At 37.9% G+C, this 15,992-nt stretch overlaps 3 protein-coding genes across 3 annotated transcripts; 1 reads left to right on the top strand and 2 right to left on the bottom strand.

The window, feature by feature from the left end:
• Positions 1–2,707: 2,707 nt before the first annotated feature.
• On the top strand, positions 2,708–4,821 carry LOC120413560 (uncharacterized). Its single transcript, XM_039574439.2, has 2 exons — positions 2,708–3,204; positions 3,267–4,821. The coding sequence occupies exons 1-2, from the start codon at positions 2,808–2,810 to the stop codon at positions 4,760–4,762; spliced, it is 1,893 nt and encodes a 630-aa protein (XP_039430373.1). The 5' UTR covers positions 2,708–2,807; the 3' UTR covers positions 4,763–4,821.
• A 5,113-nt stretch (positions 4,822–9,934) lies between these two features.
• Positions 9,935–11,169, bottom strand: LOC120413547 (ATP synthase mitochondrial F1 complex assembly factor 2). Its single transcript, XM_039574427.2, has 4 exons — positions 10,962–11,169; positions 10,646–10,842; positions 10,468–10,578; positions 9,935–10,412 (listed from the first exon to the last, which is right to left on the bottom strand). Exons 1-4 carry the CDS (start codon positions 11,032–11,034, stop codon positions 9,972–9,974), a joined length of 822 nt encoding a protein of 273 aa, XP_039430361.1. The 5' UTR covers positions 11,035–11,169; the 3' UTR covers positions 9,935–9,971.
• A 3,381-nt stretch (positions 11,170–14,550) lies between these two features.
• On the bottom strand, positions 14,551–15,838 carry LOC128092863 (uncharacterized). Its single transcript, XM_052707853.1, has 2 exons — positions 15,571–15,838; positions 14,551–15,501 (listed from the first exon to the last, which is right to left on the bottom strand). Exon 2 carries the CDS (start codon positions 15,459–15,461, stop codon positions 15,057–15,059), a length of 405 nt encoding a protein of 134 aa, XP_052563813.1. The 5' UTR covers positions 15,462–15,501; positions 15,571–15,838; the 3' UTR covers positions 14,551–15,056.
• Between the last annotated feature and the right edge of the window lie 154 nt (positions 15,839–15,992).

Raw genomic sequence — 15,992 nt, 5'->3', positions numbered from 1 at the left:
ATACAAGTAAGCATCTTCGTTTGATTGCTGTTTAATTAATTGCTGCTGGATGTGGTGTGGATAATGGTACCCAATAGTGTCCAGAAATGATAAGTCAGCTAGTGATGGTATCACAAATGACATTCGGCGCAGCATCCCGATGAAGTACAGGGCCATTTTCGACCATTGGCCCTTCTGTCGATACGTTCCGTACAGAAACTCTTCCATCACGTGTCGCTGCACATCGTCGCCCCAGAACCTCCGCAAGAAGGCCAATTTTACGTCCTCGTAGGTCCGATATTTGTTCCCGAAAACTTTTGCCCAAATTTTCGCATCGTGTTCAAGGCAGGATAAGAACACACTTCGCTTAGTCCACTGATTTACACGGAAGTTGAACTGCACCAATTCGATGTAGTCTTCGAAGTCCTGAATGAATTCCACCGCCGGGTAGTTGAAGATGTTGCCGTTGAATTTAGGTGCGCACGGCTTGCAAAACCACGGTTTGAATCTGCTGTAGCTCATGTTGTTGTAGCTGGGATCTATCCCGGTTGAGCCCCCAAGTTGTAACACGAAAAAGTTACTTATTTAAATTTATTTATTTAGCAAATCGAACAACAGTATAAATTCAACGTTTTCCACGCTTGCCGTGGGCTTTCTTCTTAGCTCTCGGCTTAGACTGACGAGTCTTCACACGTCCCACGAAGACCAGCCCCGGCGTTGCATGATCTTCATCGGTAGTGGTGTTGATCTCCGAACCCTTGACCTCGAAAAGATCGTTGTTGTTGTGACCTTCAGCAGCCTCGTTACAGTTTATGTAGTCTTTTGTTTGACAGGTTGACAGGGCTATATATACAGGGACTGCTGATGGCAGAGATTTTGTTTATGTTACTTTATTTAAAATCATGATTAAACAGACTTAACTGAAGTAACTTTTGCTCATTTTTGGTGGAGAGGAAGCTTATTAGGAGTACTTTTAGAATATGCAATAACCCAGAAAGTGTCAAAATGTACATGATGCCTTTTGAAATGTTACCGTCGAAATATGACATAAAAAGGCAAATTAAATTTGGTTTTTGCACCTTGTTTTGCACTTTTTATAATATTTTCCTAGTTTCAGTTTGTTGGTATAAGGGCCCCAGTGACGAGCTGACAAACGCTACCGAACAACATTGGCAATATGGCGTCGTTTGTTTATCAACATAAAAAGTTTTGCAGAAGTTTTTTAAAATAATAATAATAAATAATAATTTGACAACAGTTGGTGTCAAACCATCGGGGCTTGAGTGTAATAGGTCTGAAGAACTACGTCATATTTTGTTAAAGCGGTATACGCACTTCGGAAGGAACCGGTCAAGATAAAAATCAAGTGGGCAGCAGCGGCAGCGCAAGCAAGTCAGAGAGGGTGAAGAAAAGCCCCAAGAAATCGCCCCTCTCCTTTGTTCTGCTGTTCGTAAAGCTGTTTCTTGACCCCTTTCCTTCCGATCTCCATACTAGCCTTAAATCATCATGTAGAATTTGAAAATTTTGATTTTTTTTTACGAAATTAGCGAATAAAACGGTATCTCAGACCAAAAGTACCAATCGAAGCACGAGAACTGTCAAACGGATCCTTTGTCTTTTGCTTGATTGGTACTTTTATTTGACAGTTCTCTTGCTTCGATTGATACTTTTGGTTTGAGACGGCTGATCTCTAATAAGCACCAGGTACTCTACTTGGCAAGAGCTGTCAAGAAGTTAATTTTTCAAAATTAATTTAAAAATCCATTTCAAATCCTTTGCAGTCGCACAACGGGTCATTGTACTCAGAAAAATAAGCTTTATCGTTGTGAACAATAAAATCACAAATTTAAGGCTTCATTTTAGGACCCAATTTACCTTCAACTACCCAACCAGGGCCACCACAACCGCTTACAGTCCAAGGCGGTTGACACATCGAATATTTGTAATCGAATCATTCCGTTTATTCCAGAATGATGGTGGAATGATTCCGCGTTTTCTAAAATTAATGTTAATTTAATTTTTGCGTGTTAGCATGTCAAACTGCGAGAAAAAATAAACATGCTTTTTAAATCAAATCAAATCCGCAAAAGCTTGAGGCCAAATCCTGCCTGAATCTGCTACAACTGACCGAGGTAGCCAACCCGGAACAGGATGCTGTCAGAAACCCGCACCCACTGGTGCTGCTGAGCATGGAGGACCACCTAAACCGGACGGGAAAGATGGGCAACCGCATGAGTGCAGCTCGACTGACGTGTCTTCCTCAACCACGATTACCTGGAGAAATTGTACGGCATGATCAAGAAAGCAGGAAAGCTGCTGAAGGAGGCATAAAATATCTGGCCGCTGCCCTCAAGACCGAACTGGCTAAAAAGGGTTCTGACGCTTAGAAGGAAGCCGCTGCTGCTACTGCTGCCGGAAGCGGTGCCATTGCTGTCGAAAAGCTAAGACGGTGGCTGATATATGTCACCTCAAAATAGAATCCGGTGCTCCATTGCGTCATGTATTACATCAAATGAGCTGTCCAATCAGCAACGTACAAGTTGTTACTTTTAATTTTACGATACCCTTTCAAAAGTGACTAGAACGAAACCAAATTTGGGTAAACCCTAACCAAATCCAATATACCCATTTTACCCCAAGTACCCCTTTCGCTACATTCCCAAAGGGTTTATTTACGATTTGAGTTTGAAAGACAAAATTCGAATTTCAACCCCGCGCGCGGCTCACGCGAGTTTTTTTTTCAAATCGATTCTACAGATTCCTCTCGTAATTCCGACGTGTTTTCCCAAAAAAATGCTCAATTAAGTGATCCCAATTCGCTTCCGCCAATGTACAAACTAGTCCAAACCAGCTCCGGCCTGTGCCGGCTGCTGTCGGGTCTTTCGCTCGGTCGCGTCGCGTCATGTGGCTTGCGTCATCGGCTCTGGACGGGACCGGTGCGGGCGAACCGCGGCGACGATCTGCACCTGCCGGGTGAGACTGTAATAGACGCGACGGCCGTCCAGTCGGCGACGGCCTTGTGGCGCAAGGAGGAACTGCTGGAGCGGATCAACGGGTTGATGCCGTGCAGTGCGGAGGATTTGGAGCGGATCTACAAGGTGAACCGGAAGACGCTGCGGAACATTCCGCCGAAGGCGATTACGGACAATGTTGCGCTGCTGCTGGAGCGGGGGGTTAGCGAGCGGGTGATACTTGGCTTTCCGAAGCTGCTGTCGATTGGGACTGGTAAAGTTATGGTTTGAAGGAGGTTTGGGAAGAATTTTTCAGATTTTTTGCTTCTTTTGCAGATGACTTGCTGGCTCGGTTGCAGATTGTGCAGGGTTTGAACGCTCTGGAGGACATCAATCATGTGGCGCCGTTTTTGAACCTGCAGCAGAGCGTGCTTCAGAACGTGGTTGCAATTTCCCAGAAGGAGAACATCGAGCATGGGAATCGGTTGTATTATCTTCGGGCCAAAACGGGGGTGGAAATTGAGACCATTGCGCGCTATCTGGCAACCAGCATCCGGGTGTACAAGGTGGCGCTGGAGAAGTTCCAGCAAAATTTGAACTATTGTTTGCGCCACCTGGAACCGCTGGATGTGGTGAAGCATTTGTCCATTTTGGCCTATGCCAGCTCATCGATCGTTGAGCGATTGCAAATGCTGAAGAACTCCCCCCTGCAGAAGGTCAAACCGTGGATGATTCGAGTTCCGAACATTGCCCTGGAGCAGACGTTCGAAAAGGTGCTTGAAAAGGGTTCCGATCCTAGCTTTAAAGATGCCCTCACGGAGCTGTGGTTCGAGAACCACGTTCTTAAGCGGATCGAGGGGGTGCTGGATTGCACGGAAGAAGAAGCAAAAAACGTGTTTGACGCCGCCAAAGGAGCCCCTCCTCTGTTGGACAACATCGAACTTCTGTGGCAAAAGGACATCCGGAAGGACACGATCCTGCAAAACGCGCCCACGCTGGCGGCCAAGAAAGAAGAACTTGCGAGCAAAGTGGCAACCCTCGAGAAGCTCGTCGGTCTGCGCGACCTAAACGATCTTATCCCACTCTGCGCACTAAAACCGTTCCAAGTGGCCAAAATCGTCCGCACCATGAACAACGAAGAGCTCCCCAACGGAACCAACCGAATCTACCACTTCGCAGACCGAGCCGGCATCGAACCCGCCAAAGTGGCCGCCCAATTCTCCCGCCGCATGTTCATGTTCCGCGTCCCAAAGGAAAGCTTCATGCAAAACCTCGACCAGTTCATCGCCCACATGGACCGCGACGACGTCCTCGCCGACCTGTGGGCCTTCAAGTACTCCCCCGCCGTCGTAGCCGAGCGAATCGCCCGAGCCCGCGAAGTGCGCGGCAAGAAGCTCATGCCCTGGATGGTCCGCTGCCCGGACACCGTCCTCGAAAAGTCCCTCCAAATCACCAAGGAAAACGGCGCCCTCCTCGGCGAAAACGAAACCATCGTTGAGTACTTTGGCCGCCGGCTCGGCTTCGACCGGGACGTCACCAACTCGATCTTCCTCAAAACCCCCTCCGTGCGGAACGTCCGCATCACCAAGGTCAAAAAAGTGATCGACTTCCTGCTCGAAGAGATGGGCTATTCGCCGCACGATATCGCGCTCAATCCGCGGATCCTCATGCACAGCCTGCAAACGACCAAGAAGCGTATGGCACACCTGGAGGAGTTGGGCTGCCGGCCGCGCTCGCTGATTGTGGTGTGCAAAAGCCAACGGCAGTACGACCTGTTTGTGAAGGAGTGGCTCGAGGCGAAGGAACGGCGGAAGAAGGCGCAGGCGAGCTGATGAGGAGCGGTGGGGTGAGTGAATGGTAGTTTTTGAAAATATATTCATGTTTCAAGAGAGTTGACTGGCGTAGATTCTGGGAAATGTGTAGAGAAAGCCATTTCTGATATAGAAATTTGTATAGAAAAAAAAACTATTGATTGTTGATTGCAAGGTCGACACACCAAACTTGCCCTATCTTGTAACATGTTTGGTATTTAAGACTGATACGGAGCTCGGGAGAAAAAGGTCACGAAAATGCAGCTGAAAAGTTACAGAAACGGAAAGTGGCGTTTGACGCTTCTTTGCGTGGTGCTTGTTTGCAATATGTTTTGATGTAAAAATAAAAAAAAAAATCCTTTTTGAATGCGACTACAAAACTGCAAAACGTTTAAATAATTTTGTATTGTATTTTGTAATATTGAAAATCTAGAATAGCCTCATACGGCCGAAAATCAAAATGCAGAATCTTGAAATTAAAAGGGCGATTTAGTTTTTTGGTCGAAATGAAGATTTTTTTCAAGTTGATTTTATAGCTATTGGCCACCATTGCTAGTACCAACCACTAGTGTCTTCCAAGGACAAGGACAAGGACTTCACCGCCCTGGAATCCTAAGTGTTCGAGAGTACGGCACGACGGTGCCGGATACCCATATTTACACTTAGAACTTACACATATGCTGAATTCAATTGTATTTTATGTATTAAATTCGCAATTCGCAATTTTCAGTGTAAGAACGGGCCTTGACCGATCTTAAGCACCAGGTTCCCGACGAACACGCACTGCCCTTACACCTGCATCTCACCCTTGCTCTGAGTCAGTACGAGCAACACGCTAGAACACGCTTTGAGTGTTCGTGCCAGGCATGCACACCTTCTTTTCCGGTTACGCATTTTAACTCGGCCGGAGGTGGTACATTATGTTGGGTTTGATGTAAGTATAAGCGCCTAACCATTTATAGTGTGCCTATCAATTTTCATTAAAGCAAAAACTGTTTTATTTTAAGTTTGGATTCAAAAACTAGTTGTTATTTAACTGTGTTTTGTTTTCTCCTGAAATCTTTCATAGTGTTGAGTCGTGTTTATCTGTTGCTATTTCTTTTGTCGCGGTGTTTTGTTACAATTTTTGGTCCTAAGCATGTTATAAAAGTTTACCAAAAGTACAATAGTAATATTTGTGTTAATCTTTAATCATTCCATAAATTGAGTAAGGGCTCGAACCTCACTTGCTTAAGAAAAAGGTGAAGTTTCAAAACAATGGACAGCGAAGGAAATATACTATGTAAAGAATCAATAGTAAAAGAAAGATAGTAATTTATGAAGTAGATAAAGAAATTAACAATAGTTAATAAATAGAGGTAACAAACAAGCTTAGATTGTATTGAGGGCAACTTACAGGGAAGATGAGAAATTATTCAAATAGATAAATAAAGAAAGGCACAAAATTGACATCGCTGCCAAATTAAGGGAAAGAAGACAGTTTGTTACAGCAGCATCAATTGGTAAAACAGAGTAAAAAAGCGTTGAGAAATAGGCGAATCAAATAAGTAAAATCTAAATCAAATGGAGGATAGTTAACAGAAGCCGTTTTAGAAAATCAGTGAAACAAAATAAACAGAAGATAGCTGTTAGCTGAAATGGAAAGAAGAAAAACCCCGTTCTGCGATGCTCAGGTACATCCACAGCAGTTGACTCAACATACTGCGAATCAAAACAATACCGTCTACAATCACAAATTACTTCCCTTTCCCACATTGACGCGCCCCTTTCTTCTAGCCGTCTCTACTCTGACCCTCGCTGGTCAAAGGTTTACGAGTCGTTTCCACAGGCCACCAGCTAGGTTACACCTTGTCATCATGATGACTAAACCAAGCCAACGTGGAGGTAAGAAAATAGGACACTTGCAAGGGATGTTCCTCGCCTGGGTGTCAACCGACGAGTATCATCAGTATCATGCACCCTTGGCCTGCTATTTTATGTATTAAATTATTTATAAATTCAAGATTTCATAAATCCCAAGTAAAAATTTCGCAGGTTTTGAAAATCTGAAATTTTGAAGTTAAAAACCCAAAACTCCAAAATTTAAAAATTGAAAAAAAAAAAAATTCTAGAATTTAAGAAATAGAAATTCTAAAATTCTAAATGAAGACTTTGAAACTCTGAAAATTTAAGAATTTAAAAGTTCAAGAATTTAAGAATTTAAGAATTTAGGAATTTAAGAATTTAAGAATTTAAGAATTTAAGAATTTAAGAATTTAAGAATTTAAGAATTTAAGAATTTAAGAATTTAAGAATTTAAGAATTTAAGAATTTAAGAATTTAAGAATTTAAGAATTTAAGAATTTAAGAATTTAAGAATTTAAGAATTTAAGAATTTAAGAATTTAAGAATTTAAGAATTTAAGAATTTAAGAATTTAAGAATTTAAGAATTTAAGAATTTAAGAATTTAAGAATTTAAGAATTTAAGAATTTAAGAATTTAAGAATTTAAGAATTTAAGAATTTAAGAATTTAAGAATTTAAGAATTTAAGAATTTAAGAATTTAAGAATTTAAGAATTTAAGAATTTAAGAATTTAAGAATTTAAGAATTTAAGAATTTAAGAATTTAAGAATTTAAGAATTTAAGAATTTAAGAATTTAAGAATTTAAGAATTTAAGAATTTAAGAATTTAAGAATTTAAGAATTTAAGAATTTAAGAATTTAAGAATTTAAGAATTTAAGAATTTAAGAATTTAAGAATTTAAGAATTTAAGAATTTAAGAATTTAAGAATTTAAGAATTTAAGAATTTAAGAATTTAAGAATTTAAGAATTTAAGAATTTAAGAATTTAAGAATTTGAGAATTTAAGAATTTAAGAATTTAAGAATTTAAGAAATTTAAGAATTTAGGAATTTAAGAATTTAGGAATTTAGGAATTTAGGAATTTAGGAATTTAGGAATTTAAGAATTTAAGAATTCAAGAATTGAGGAATTTAAGAATTGAAGAAATTAAGAATTTAAGAATTTAAGAATTTAGGAATTTAGGAATTTAAGAATTTAAGAATTTAAGAATTTAAGAATTTAAGAATTTAAGAATTTAAGAATTTAAGAATTTAAGAATTTAAGAATTTAAGAATTTAAGAATTTAAGAATTTAAGAATTTAAGAATTTAAGAATTTAAGAATTTAAGAATTTAAGAATTTAAGAATTTAAGAATTTAAGAATTTAAGAATTTAAGAATTTAAGAATTTAAGAATTTAAGAATTTAAGAATTTAAGAATTTAAGAATTTAAGAATTTAAGAATTTAAGAATTTAAGAATTTAAGAATTTAAGAATTTAAGAATTTAAGAATTTAAGAATTTAAGAATTTAAGAATTTAAGAATTTAAGAATTTAAGAATTTAAGAATTTAAGAATTTAAGAATTTAAGAATTTAAGAATTTAAGAATTTAAGAATTTAAGAATTTAAGAATTTAAGAATTTAAGAATTTAAGAATTTAAGAATTTAAGAATTTAAGAATTTAAGAATTTAAGAATTTAAGAATTTAAGAATTTAAGAATTTAAGAATTTAAGAATTTAAGAATTTAAGAATTTAGGAATTTAAGAATTTAAGAATTTAAGAATTTGAGAATTTAAGAATTTAAGAATTTAAGAAATTTAAGAATTTAGGAATTTAGGAATTTAGGAATTTAGGAATTTAAGAATTTAAGAATTCAAGAATTGAGGAATTTAAGAATTGAAGAAATTAAGAATTTAAGAATTAAAGAATTTAAGAATTTAAGAATTTAAGAATTTAAGAATTTAAGAATTTAAGAATTTAAGAATTTAAGAATTTAAGAATTTAAGAATTTAAGAATTTAAGAATTTAAGAATTTAAGAATTTAAGAATTTAAGAATTTAAGAATTTAAGAATTTAAGAATTTAAGAATTTAAGAATTTAAGAATTTAAGAATTTAAGAATTTAAGAATTTAAGAATTTAAGAATTTAAGAATTTAAGAATTTAAGAATTTAAGAATTTAAGAATTTAAGAATTTAAGAATTTAAGAATTTAAGAATTTAAGAATTTAAGAATTTAAGAATTTAAGAATTTAAGAATTTAAGAATTTAAGAATTTAAGAATTTAAGAATTTAAGAATTTAAGAATTTAAGAATTTAAGAATTTAAGAATTTAGGAATTGAAGAATTTAAGAATTTAAGAATTTAAGAATTTAAGAATTTATGAATTTAAATTTAAAGGATTGGAAAAATACAATTCTTGATATTTTATAATTGTACATTTTTTGAATTTAAGAAAGGAGTGGCCGTGGCTGATTGGTTACGGTGTTTGCCGTGTAAGCGGAATGGTTCTGGGTTCGATTCCCATCTGCTCCCAAAATCTGAACATGAACGAAAAATCAAAGTCGCTCGATTCGGGGTTCGATCCCCCGTCCTTTGGAATTGGTAAGCAAAATTGCTTACCACTACGCCACCACGGCTTGGTGAGCAATGGCTGGAATTAAGAATACTGTTACTACTAACTAAATAGGCGCTGGGTCATTGTCCATAGGGACGTGGCGTTACATCGAGCTGCCATCTAGTTTCTTTCAAGTGTGCAAAATCGGAAAAGTGCTGAGTCATCGTCTAAAAACATACGGCGTCCTATCTCGCCCAGCAAATTGAAGTCAATAAAGTAGTTGGTTTAGATGAAGAAAAGTGGAAAACGTGGACAAAAAAAAGCGACGCCATCCCCCTATTTAACAGGAGTTTGAAAGTTCTCAATAACGTTTGAAACCAAATGATGTAAACGTTCTTCAGGGCGGGGCTTGTCGATAAAAGGTGAGGTACCTTGAGCTCGGCTAGCTAGCGTAGAAATGGGTCACCGAAACGAGAGAGAGGGTGAGAGAGAGGGAGAGAGAGAGAGAGAGAGAGAGAGAGAGAGAGAGAGAGAGAAAGAGGATTATTTGAATTTTAGAATTGAAGGATATAATAATTTAAAAATAAAGATTTGTTTGTAAATTCAAATTCTAGAAATTGACATGATTTGAATTTTAATTATTCTTTCCTTTTTTTATTTTCTTACTTTTAACGTCAAATTTGAGTTCTGTGACGCCATTGTATCTAAATACTCTTAATCTTTTTCGGTTTTTTTTTTTTACAAAACTGTCCTTAAAGTTTCTTAAAAAAGGGTCCAAGCATTTTTTTCAGTTGAAGCATTTAAAAATAGTTAAACATCCTTTTTGATTTTGCACAATAAACTTTATTCCGTCTAAATCTCTCCGCCGGCAATCTTCTGCTTCACAAACGCATTACTCGAGTTAAAGTACACAAACATGACCGCGGCCGAAAGTCGCGCCTGCGATTCCAACTGCTGCATATCGTGCGCCCACTCTACCCTTCCCCAGTGACCCAGCTGGTACTCCTCCTCAAGCCGGGCCAGCAGCACCGCCTTTTCCACACTTATGAACCGATCCATGCAGGCGCAGGTCAGCACGACCGACTTGATCGTGTCCACGGCAAACATAAATCCGTTCAGGGCAGCCTCGTTGTAGGAGGACAGATAGCGGCTGATGTTCATGGCCGTGCCCGGGGGGAAGCTGGGCACTTCCAGCCCATCGGTGGCCTTCAGTTCCACGTCGTACCGCTTGTTGAACCAGTCGACGATCGGACTCCACTCGGCCAGTTGAAGTTCTTTCAGGCGTTGTTCGTGCTGGAATTTTCATTATTATTATTTAAAACTAAGTTATGTTCCTGTTGCAACTCACACTCGAATGGTACAGGATCGCGTCTGTGCTGATGTAATTTACAAGATAATTAACAATGTCCATTTTCTTCAACCCGCTCGGATTGTCCAGAACCGTACTGCTGAGGGCCGCCTAAAACGAAAACGAAACAAATTATAAAATCATAAAATTATCAAGTTCAACCCTTCGTCCTCCTCACCAGATGCATGCTGGACCGGTCGATCGTCTCCTTCTGGGCGTCCCACTCGGTGGCGACGGCCACGGCCAGCGGTTCGCTCTCGACGTAGAACGGCGCTCCCTTCGGCGTCTTGAGCTTGCGCTGGTCCAGCGTAATTTCGTACCGCCCGTTGCTGGAGATGATGCCGGTTTTGCGGTAGAAGCGCTTTACCGGGGCCGCTGTTCGGGGGTGACCGGTTAGAATTAGTATGGTGAAGTCCATTCGGTTTTATTTTTTTGTGGAGGATGATGAAAATGTTTGAAGTTTGCCGAATGTTACATAAGTTGGAAATACTCACGGTAATGTCGGATGCTGGTTTGAATTAGGGGACTACATATCCGGGAGATGAGTTTGGCGGAATTTTGAAACATTTTGATGGACTAATCTTAGTTTTTATTCACAAATTTTAGGATTTTTCTCGAAATTTGCACTATTTTCAAAAAAACAAACGAGCTAAACCGGTCGTAAACAAACGATCGGAGTTTAATTTCAGCGCATGCACGTGCACGTGAATGTGACAGTTCGTGTCGCCCTTCGGAATCTTTCGAATTGTTTATGTGCTGAAACATTTCATCAAAATTGGAAGGTTACACGGATAATGGAATTTATTTTAAATCAATTTGACATTTTTTTAACTTTAGTTAAATTTTAGTGAACAGGAAAAAATATATTCCATATTCAAATGCTTAAGGCAAATCTACAGTTATGTTGCCGTCAAAAATGTGCAAAATGTGAAAAGGTTACGAGCATTTTTTTTTCAAAAAGAAAAATCAATCTTTTCCAGTTAATGTCGAATATACCTTTATTTCTTTTTCTGTATTTTTTTTTATCCAAAAAGTGCTTAGGATTATTCACGTCTAATTTTTTTTTCAAAAACTTCAACAATTAGGGAAAATTCTCGTTTGTTTGGCAGATTGAGCCCTCGCTCCTAATTCCTTCCAATTAACTGGTTTTTACTATTTAAATTTTTTGGAAAACTATACATAGAAACTTGCTAGCTCATTTCCTATTCAGCTATTAATCACTCGATTTTAGTTGAAAACGCTTTTTATGAGCTGTAATTGAACGTTAAAGTGCTGATATGGCAACATTAGATGCACGATTTAATTTATCTTTATGCTGTTCTCTCACGATTTAATAAGATATTGTTTACTCAGAAACTGAAGATTACACTCAGACAAAAATACTGGCAAAATCCATAAGAACGTCTTATGACCTTTCGACATCAGGATTTTATTCGGATGTCATAAGATTTTCTTGTGGCTGGGAGGGGAAATTTGACAAAGCCGTCAATTAAGATTTCCATTGAGTTATCTTATGACATTCATAGATGGAATTGTGTACAGAATATATGGCAATGCTCATGGAGATCATATTAACATAAATTGTTGTTCGCACAATTTTTTCTTTCTTATTTTTAATTGAATGAAAACAAAAGTTTATTTAAATTTTAAACGCGTATATTTTTGAATTATCGTAATATAACCAAAAGTTCATTCATTTTTGCTTCGAGGAGATGTTTTCTCCGTTCTTTTTCGTGGTCGCGCCCCACTGTTCCTCCGCTACTCGTCGTCCCGTTGGTTTCCGCTGCCTCTGGTTTAATCGTCTTTAAACAACTAGGAAACATAGGAGGGCTTTTGTTAATTTGATTTGGTTAATCGCGGTGGATTTTCTTGAAATAATTCGAACTGTCAAAAATCCACCAAAGCATCTACCGGTGGATACTTTTCTACCACAGATTTTTGTGCGATCAATGTGGTAGATGCTTTGGTGGATTTTTGACAGTTCGAATTATTTCAAGAAAATGCACCGCGGTTTACCAAATCAAATTAACAAAAGCCCTAGGGTATTTTGGTTGTCACCAAAACAGCACTCAATAGAGATATCCACACGCGAGAGTGTGTTAGTTTGTAACAAAATTTACACGCAGACATAGGCAAATCGAGTAAAATGATTCGTCTGTCAAAATCAGCTGTGTCCTTTGTTATACCACGAGCACGTGGTAAACAGCTGGTTGATTGATCTACTCGATTTGCCTATGTCTGCGTAAAAAAAGTGTAAACAAAATCAGCTGCTTGGAATTCAGCCAATCACAATCGTTCAAAACCAAAACAATACTTCAAATACAAATACTAACACAGAATGATGGTGTGCGTGAGAGAAACCTTGGAGATCTCTATTTTAAATTGATATCTCTGCAACTATTGATCCGAATTTTGATGCCAACAAATTAAACATACGTGATATTTCCAACAATAACCTTGGTCACTCTGGAACCGATTCCGGAAAATCTGCATATTGTGTGGGAAGTGGCGTTAAATCAAATTCTGATCACTGAAGGCTGAATAAGCAAACTAGCTAAAAACGTCAAGACACGGAAAAAATACAAGGCGAAGTTTTTCGGGTTTAGCTTGTTATATTATATAATAATTATAATTTGCATTTTTCCCTCTGAACGGCATCATTCCCGATCGACCATTTGGCGACTATGTTTGTTTTAGAAAAACATTCAAATCTTGATTCAGAATGATTCAATCAAAAAAAGGTTTTCAAACAACGTAGAAGCATTTTACATATAGTGATTATTTTTTCATTTCAATTTACAATCTGTAGACCCTGAAGTCAGAACCATCGTTAACAGTCATTACCCCAAAAGTGAAATACACCATCTACGGCCTTATTGAAATTAATAAAAAGAAGAAAATTTACAACTCTAGAGTTTTTTTAAACGGTCCTATAAGCTACTGTCCTTCATATGTTTATAGGAATTTTAGAAAAAAAAACTCTAGAACTGGACGTTTTCCAATGGATCCCTTGGAACAAGCTGGCAGGGAAGAGACTTTTTGTCAAAAGGCCGCAAGCTTAATTTTTTAACTAAGCCTAAAAACATGTTAAATATGTTTTGGTCATATAAAGTGTCATTAAGTGTGAGACTTCAGGCAACAATTATTTTTTGCAATTTTTAAACTATGTGTGTACTTTCTCTATGACCTAAAAAGTAATTTATTAGTCCGTCCATACAAGTCTCCATACAATTTTGGCAACCGTCCATATTCATTTAGCAGTGTGGGCAGTGAATTGTTTCCCCCATTATGGCTCTTTTTTAAATATGATGATTTTACTATTCCATTCAAATTTAATTCGTTTTGTGTCAATCTTTTGCTAAACACAATAGACCTTATTTTAGAGGTTGTTTGAAGACTTAACATGACTTAAAAATAGAAATTTGATCATTTGTTTCCCAAATGAACATACTACATCTTAACAACTCACTGCCTTAATTGTTTAGGAATGTTGAAATGTGTTGTGATCGTTTAATTAGCACTTACCTGAGAGATCCTACTAAATGAAAAATAACAGTAGATAGGGGCGTGATAAAAATAAGCGATGATTTTGTTTGTATTCCATCACTCGAAGTACGAGATGTGGACGTATCGTGGGAGATTTAATTTAAATTACCGCAAACAACGCTTCGTATCTCTTTTTTTTGGCAGACAAGTCCATTGTGCTTAATTTACAATTCACTTTCACCTGGTCCCAATTAAGATTAGATCTGACGCTGCCAACAAACATCGAATCTTCTGGCATTGTTACTTTAGACGGTGACATAGATATCGTAGACAAACAAACACGACGTGTGCAAGGCCAGGTTGTCTTGATAGATTCGACTAATCAAAATTACGATGACGTCAAATGAAGAAGCGTCTGTCAGATAAAGCGAAACCGGGTGATGAGTCCAACTCGTAACGATAATGGCCGCCACTTTTGGTGATTTGTCTACAGGTGCTCGCGAACTTTGCTGTAAACATTCTTCACAATTTTGACCATTGTATCGCATAAGATGATTCAGATGAAAATACGAAAGGCACATAATTTAGAAAGAACAATTTGTCGTTTATTATATAAATTTATTTTTCAGCGCTTATCTAACTAAATAAAATAATTTTACAAAAATTCACAACGTAAACTTGCAGAGGGTGTGTTGCTCTTATCTCCCCAGAATGAATGAAGCTTGAGGAAACTCTGTCAAACAACCACAATACTAGTTTTCTTATCTTTTCAGTCTGCATCACAACTCTTATCAGAATTACGTTATTGCACTGACACATTTGATGGTAAATCCAGCCCGATTATCGGACTGGATCGATTCATATCACAATGCGCACAAAATATACCGCATTTAAGTATGATTTGCGATATCTCACATTTAGGGTGGCGAATTGTAAATTCATCATTGAATCATTTTCTATCCAATTTATACACCTGTTTCACGAAGAAGTTATCGCTGAATATTACGAATAATAGACCACCAGCTTAAAATCACAGTTCTGCTTGAAGCAGTATCAAATTTAAAAGTATCTAATCTAGCTAATTATAGTAATTTCTATCTAATTTACACATTCACTGATAGCGAACTTCGAGAACACCTTGGACACACTGCCGGTGCACTGGATGTTGGACTAACTGGTCGGTTAGTTTCCTCGCTGGTTTCTATCACACTCGAGAGATTTGTCACTAAATTTTCAGTCATGTGACCACGCTGCTCTCCGCCTTCGCCGGCGTTTACGGAGATAATAAAAATGTTGTTTTGCTTCGCCGCGATGACCGACTCGTAGCTCGGTGGCGCAAACAACCGATACGAGGGTGCCGGAGTTGGCGGCGGTGGTATCTCTTCATCAGGTGGTTTTGTTGAGAAGCATCTGGTTGAATCGGCGCACGCCATGACGACGAAGAACGATATCAGCGCAATCAGGGTGGCGACGTACCAAATCACTGTTATTAAGTCCATTGTTCCCATTGTGACGATCTTTTACCGACAGATTGTCTGTGACGAGTTCCTAAAATAAACAAATTTCAGATAAAGTGTTAAAAACAAGACAATATAATATGTTTACTGATATAATTACCTTTTATTGCAATGTTATTATAATGCTCACAGAGATTAACTCTGAACGATGTGGTATTTAGAACCTTCAAAATGCCCAAAAAACTAAAAAATGCCTAAAATTTAAATTCAACCCGAAAACGTGAGTGAACCATATGCCAGCAAGGCTAAAATCGAAATGAGCGTTGAGTAACATCTGCATATGGAGAGACCGTGTTTTCGCTACATTTTGTTTCTACGATAAGACACCCAAACCGCTGGGCAAGATAACATGCCTCTAGGAAGAGACCAGTTGGAAATTCGCAGCACAGAGTGATTTTATCATCAAAATAGAGTTAGGACGGAAGCGCGATAAAAAAATGCTTACACTTTTGTTTCATGCCGCAACTACACGTGTTGCCTGGGTCGGCTGTCAGTAATCGGCTTCGAGAAACTAGGTGAGGT

Source organism: Culex pipiens, chromosome 2 (genome assembly GCF_016801865.2).
Source record: "Culex pipiens pallens isolate TS chromosome 2, TS_CPP_V2, whole genome shotgun sequence".
Taxonomy (NCBI): Eukaryota; Metazoa; Arthropoda; class Insecta; order Diptera; family Culicidae; genus Culex; species Culex pipiens.
The sequence above is the reverse complement of the archived record's forward strand: the minus strand, read 5'-3'. Positions and strand labels throughout refer to the sequence as shown.